General features: G+C 43.6%; 1 protein-coding gene across 1 annotated transcript in view; it reads left to right on the forward strand.

Moving 5' to 3' along the window:
• LOC112071072 (bone morphogenetic protein 2-like) overlaps positions 1-5,629 on the forward strand; it is a 9,050-nt gene extending 3,421 nt beyond the window's left edge. The window contains exon 3 of the mRNA XM_024138538.2: positions 2,144-5,629. Coding sequence (XP_023994306.1) covers positions 2,144-3,057 — 914 coding nt within the window. The 3' untranslated portion in view covers positions 3,058-5,629. The remainder of the gene's footprint in view (positions 1-2,143) is intronic.
• Positions 5,630-6,118: the final 489 nt, after the last annotated feature.

Consider the following 6,118-nt stretch of genomic DNA (forward strand, 5'->3'; position numbering starts at 1 on the left):
ACACTACAAACACCACAGAAATACTACAAACACCACTGACACACTACAAACACCACCGAAACACTAAAAACACCACAGAAATACTACAAACACCACTGAAACACTAAAAACACCACTGACACTACAAACACCACTGAAACACTACAAACACCACTGACACACTACAAACACCACTGAAACACTAAAAACACCACAGAAATACMACAAACACCACTGACACACTACAAAACCACACAGGTAGGAGGCATGGTGACTGGGACTGAGACCACTCACTCCACTAGTGTAAACTTCCGCTTGACTCCACACCTTAACTGTAGCCGTTTGGGATACATTTCAGCCATGTTTAGTTGTTTACCCTTGCATCCTCCTGTCTTTTCATCCAATGTTCCAGCGCAGCATGGTTTCGTCTATTTTGATTGTTCCTATGGTAGAAGTGGGACGAATGGGGGGTCCTATATGTTTAATATACGTGTAGCTACACATGTAAACCATAATGTCAAAGCCTGAAGCCTTATCCATTCTTCACATCTGTTCCGGGATATTCATTTCAGAAGGGCAATTCATTTCTGTAATATCGGTTTTCAATTTTATTTTGTTATTTTTGCKAAACAGAACATTTCCAGGCCTAACTCAGTAACCGGCTGCCAAAGACAGCAGAGATGAATGACCTGATATTAGCCGRTATCTTTTGTTTTGGCCCACAGAGYGCCAAGAAATTAGGAATGTTGATACACTCATATCTGTGGTTCACAACTCTTAGACAAGCCCCAACATGTTGTTCACACAGTGCATGCAGTACCTCCTTCACTCACACAGCAGGGTTCTGGATAGAGAGAGAGAGGGAGACGGTAGGGGGGAGAGAAAAGAGAGAAAGATTTGGAGCTAAAGAGAGAGAGAGGGGGATTTGGGGTGCGGAGAGGGATAGAGAGAGAGCGAAGGGGAGAGAGGGATTTTGGAGTGAGTGGGCGAAAGAGAGAAGGAGAGAAGGGGTTTGAAGGAGAGAAATAGAGAGAAGGGGTTTGAAGGAGAGAAATAGAGAGAAGGGGTTTGAAGGAGAGAAATAGAGAGAAGGGGTTTTCCCACATCAATAAGGATTGATGGGTCTAATTGAGGTCTTTGTGCTTCTGGAGAGAGATTTAGGATGAGGGGGTGGAATTTCCTAAATGCCTCCTTTGAAAACGCCCTGAGTTCAAAGTTAGTGTTTATTTTACCACTCCAAACAGATAACAAGCATGTCTTTGTGCCATCTGTAAAACACTTAAAGGTAAATGTAAAAAGTTTGACTACAATCAAGAAAATATAAGTGCTGACATTGACATATGTATCTGAAATTTGTTTTACACACTAATGTTAATAATTCATTCTCAATCAGGCCAAATATGCACATAGGAATAAAATGTGTATCTATAGACTGCTACAAAAAGGTGTAAAAAACATGAAGATAAATGAGACATACAGATAAATGAGCCATACTTCCCTATGGCCCGTAATTATGTCATAATAATCTAGCTTTGAWGATTCCATGATGGACGACAATTCCTTTTCCCACACATTCAATAATAACAGCACTCCATCATGTAGCAGCCACATCCTAAAGGGCAGAACATTCTCCATGGCATTTAGTGGCCTTGCATGCATAATGGTTAGATGCTATCACTGGTCTTTGCTAGATCTTATCAACATTGGAACACCACTGCTTTGATGTCATGACATTTACTCTGATGAAATGTATGAACCTGACCATATTGCAGCTGGAAGGTCATAACTGTTAGCTTTTGCCTTTACACTGGATTTAGTGAGTGTGTGTATGATGACATGAATGACAACAATGTCTCTGTGTTGTAATGAGCTGTGGAAAGAATACCAGTTTGTCAGGACAGTAAACCTTTGTGAATCTTCTTCCCTGTTCCTGTATAATCTATAAAGACATACATGTTTGCCTCTACATTTTTTACATTGCAGCATGCTCTCCGTGTAAGCACTGTATCTACCATTAGTGGCTGTCCTCCACTCCATGGAGTTACTCTACCACCTTTATCAACACAACCTTTGCAGTACAAAAAAACATGTCCTGATCTTAGCCATAAATGTCTATGTCAACATCATCCACTGACCCTAGCTCTCTCCTTCTCCTCTCCTGTAGAGTCCATGGAGGCCCTGGCCAGTCTGAAGGGCAGGACAACCCAGCAGTTCTTCTTCAACCTCACCTCCATCCCTGGAGAAGAGCTTATCACCTCTGCAGAGCTCCGGGTATACAGGGACCAGGTCCTGGGGGCCACAGCAGCTCCCACCAGTAACACCAGTCACAACAGCAGTAACAGCTCCAGTACCAGTGCTGGTGGCTTCCATCGTATCAATGTGTACGAGGTGTTTGGAGCCCCTGCATCTCCCCGTGGGGAACCCCTGACACGCCTCTTGGACACGCGGCTGGTGCAGGACTCTCTGAGCCGCTGGGAGAGCTTTGACGTCAGCCCCGCCGTGTCACAGTGGGCCTCCGGGGGGCGCCACAACCACGGCTTCCTGGTTGAGATGCTCCACCCAGACACCCTGGGGGGCGAAGAGGGCCAAAGACGGAGACGACACGTCAGGGTAAGCCGCTCCCTCCACGGGGACCAGGACTCATGGCCCCAGGCTCGCCCCCTGCTGGTGACCTACGGTCATGACAGGCAGGGGAATGCGGTGCTGCACAGGGACAAGAGACAGGCAGCAGGCCACAGGAAACAGAGGAAGAAGCACCAACACAAGGCCAACTGCCGCAGACATGCCCTCTACGTGGACTTCAGCGACGTGGGCTGGAATGAGTGGATAGTTGCACCCCCTGGCTACCACGCCTTCTACTGCCACGGGGWYTGRCCCTTCCCATTGGCCGACCACCTCAACTCTACCAACCATGCCATCGTTCAGACTCTGGTCAACTCTGTGAACTCCAACATCCCCCGGGCGTGCTGCGTGCCCACAGAGCTCAGCCCCATATCTCTGCTCTATCTGGATGAGTATGAGAAGGTCATCCTCAAAAACTACCAGGATATGGTGGTGGAGGGATGTGGCTGCCGGTGAGACACACAGAGACAGAAGGATGGAGGGATGGAGAGACTCAGAAAGAGAGAGAGAGTGAGGTTATATGGACACCCGGTTTCCCAATGAAGACGTTTTATTTATATGACAGAAAAGACACAAACATAGCTATTTTGGAAGAAGATTAAAAAACAAATATATATGAATATATTTATGTCTACTTAAAGTTGGGGAAAAATAAATATTTTACTCAGAGGAATAATCCTTTACTGGTTTTGAAAATGTATTTCTGATGTACATTTCGAAATGGGTGCAATACCACATGAAGTACAATGCTCAGATTTTTATTTGTATTTATTTCTATTATAACCACTTTATTTGTAAATAAATAATGTGTATTTATCGTGAGAAAACACTTTGGTTGCTCCAATTGTCCACACTTGTCCAGCTGACTTCCCAATTTGTGTTTAAAAGCATTCAAATCAAACTAAGGATGTCAAGGGGTCAAAAGTAGCAGAACCTCTCCCACATAAATTAGCCGCAAAATAACAGAGAAGACAAGGTTAAAAGCTAACTCTCTAACAGTGAATGCCAAGATGAAGCATTTACACCTCTTATGATAAACGTACAGTAACTGGAGCCTGGCGGTGTGTTTTGAAAGGGTCAGTGTAAGTGATGTAATGGTCTGCAATGGGGTACAGAATCACAGAAAGGGTCCAAGGCTGCTACATCTATACAGATGTTATAAGGTCTCTGGGGAGGACTGGGAAAACACAGCGAGATGTTTTCCTCCAGTAGGTTTACATGGCATTGCACAGATCTCTGGGAAGGAAAGCAGAGGTAAAAGTTAACCCCTGGGAATAGTTCATTTTCCTATCTTAAAAGAGAGAAAGAGAGAGAGAAAGAGAAAAAGAGAGAGGGGAAGTAGGGAGAGAGAGAAAGAAAACAAACAAGCTGAGTTGTGTGTCAGTGTGTGAGGGATTTCTATTGTGTTTGTGCTGTGCTGTGCTGTGCTGTGCTGGGCTGTGCTGGGCTGTGCTGGGCTGTGCTGTGAGTATGTTGACTGTGCGATTTGAGACATGACAGGCTGCGAGCTATCAGACAGACACAATGGGCCCTCAGCAAGACACGAGGACTACAGCTGCTTTAATTAATAAAGACAAACAAACAAACACACAGCCACAGGTGTACCTGCTCCATATGCACATGCTCAGGCACATTCTCCCGCTTTTGGCTGCCTTCTTCTGTTGTGGTTTTGGCAACAGTGGGAATAGTTCTGTTAAGCTCCGTTATACCTGGTTCTAACTTGCGTCCTTTGTCCTGATCTTGTCCACATTCTGATTGTGCCCACATTTTTTGACAATAAAAAAACACATTGTGATCTGATTGTGATCAGAGGTAGTCAGACACGTCTAGATATCTTACAAGTGTAAATCAATCTGGACAGTGAAACTATTTAAATAATCATTATTCCACCCACTAAATTCATTGACAGGTGGCACCATTGACTGATTACATCAATATGTGTCTAACAATAGATAGAGAAATGTGATTTTGAAAGAAAAGCTGTGAAATAATTAGCATAAAGGAAGGGACCAGGAAATATGGCCACAATGCAGATACAGTGGACGGATAACAGACACATTTTAATACTATGTGTAGACATATTTCTGTAAATGTTGGCACAATAAGAATATAGACAAGATCAGGACAAAGGACCCATGTTAGCACCAGGTATAAACGGGGCTTTAGAATGAATGAACACTAACAAACAACACTCCAAGTGACAAACAACAGGGGATTATTGCTCATATTTTATTCATATGGACAGATAATGGCAGGATGGGATGGCAAAAACAAAACATATCACATGTCCAAGACAGAGCACAGGCATGAAGGTTAGAATTAATATCTTAATACTTGTATTGTTCTCAGAGAAGTAATGTAATCACTAGCCTACATGGAGTGACTGGGAATAGTCCTAAAAGAGACAGATGAAATACATACCGGAGCCACACTGGCGGGGTAGATAATGAGAGAGTGAGAAAAAGAGAGAGGAAAGGTTGTGGAGTTTGACAGACTGCTTTCTGCTGTGTTTGCATTAGACAGAGTTTGGAACGGAACACAAGGCAGCTCAAGAAGCTCTAAATATAATGTTTTTTATACGAGCGCACATTGGAACCATGGAATGTTGGTTTTAAACTCAGACACATGCATGCACTCACTTGAAGAGAGCAAACCGAACATGGTTGTTTTTTTCAATCAGCAAAGACTTTTCTGGGAGGCTTTTTCTTGCAGGGAAACAATCCATTTTAACAAAAAAATGCTTTCAACTCAAGTTCATTTTTCGCTTAATAGTACAGGAGTTACATTTCCAAACGGCTGACAGTATAATGGTGAAATGTCTTATCCTTAAGTCCCTAAGTCCTAAGATAACAACTTTCACTCATTCTCTGATGTTTTGCCATTGTGTATATTGAGAAGTCATTGTGCAACAGACAGATGTTATTTTATTTTTTTGAACCTTTATTTAAGCAGGGAGTCACCATTGAGACCAGGCTCTTTTTCACAAGGGAGTCCAGCATATACAATTTCATGAGACAAAAACTAAAATCTAATACAATATAAAACAAGTAAAATACAGCAAAACACAAATATTTAAGAAAAYCTATTACATTCCTCAGTAAGAAGATGACCTAATACCTAATCTTACCAGCACCCACCTGGGTGATGCAACAAGCAGCCATTTTGTTCTAGAACAGTTCCGGTCCATCCGTTTCAATCCCCTGGCCTACACATGTTATTTTATTTTACCTTGCATCCGTTCCCCCGAGAGTTCTCATCTGGTGTCCATTTCTGTAGTGTAGACCCCAACCACAGAACTCAGCGCAGCACATGGTACATGTTATTTTATTTTACCTTGCATCCGTTCCCCCGAGAGTTCTCATCTGGTGTCCATTTCTGTAGTGTAGACCCCAACCACAGAACTCAGCGCAGCACATGGTTAGCCCTGCCAGTAGCACCACCCGTATGCCTGCCTGCCTGCCTGCCTGCCTGCCTGCCTGCCTGCCTGTCTGCCTGCCTGCCTGCCTGCCTGCCTGCC

The sequence above is a fragment of the Salvelinus sp. IW2-2015 genome, unplaced genomic scaffold (genome assembly GCF_002910315.2).
Source record: "Salvelinus sp. IW2-2015 unplaced genomic scaffold, ASM291031v2 Un_scaffold1510, whole genome shotgun sequence".
NCBI lineage: Eukaryota > Metazoa > Chordata > Actinopteri > Salmoniformes > Salmonidae > Salvelinus > Salvelinus sp. IW2-2015.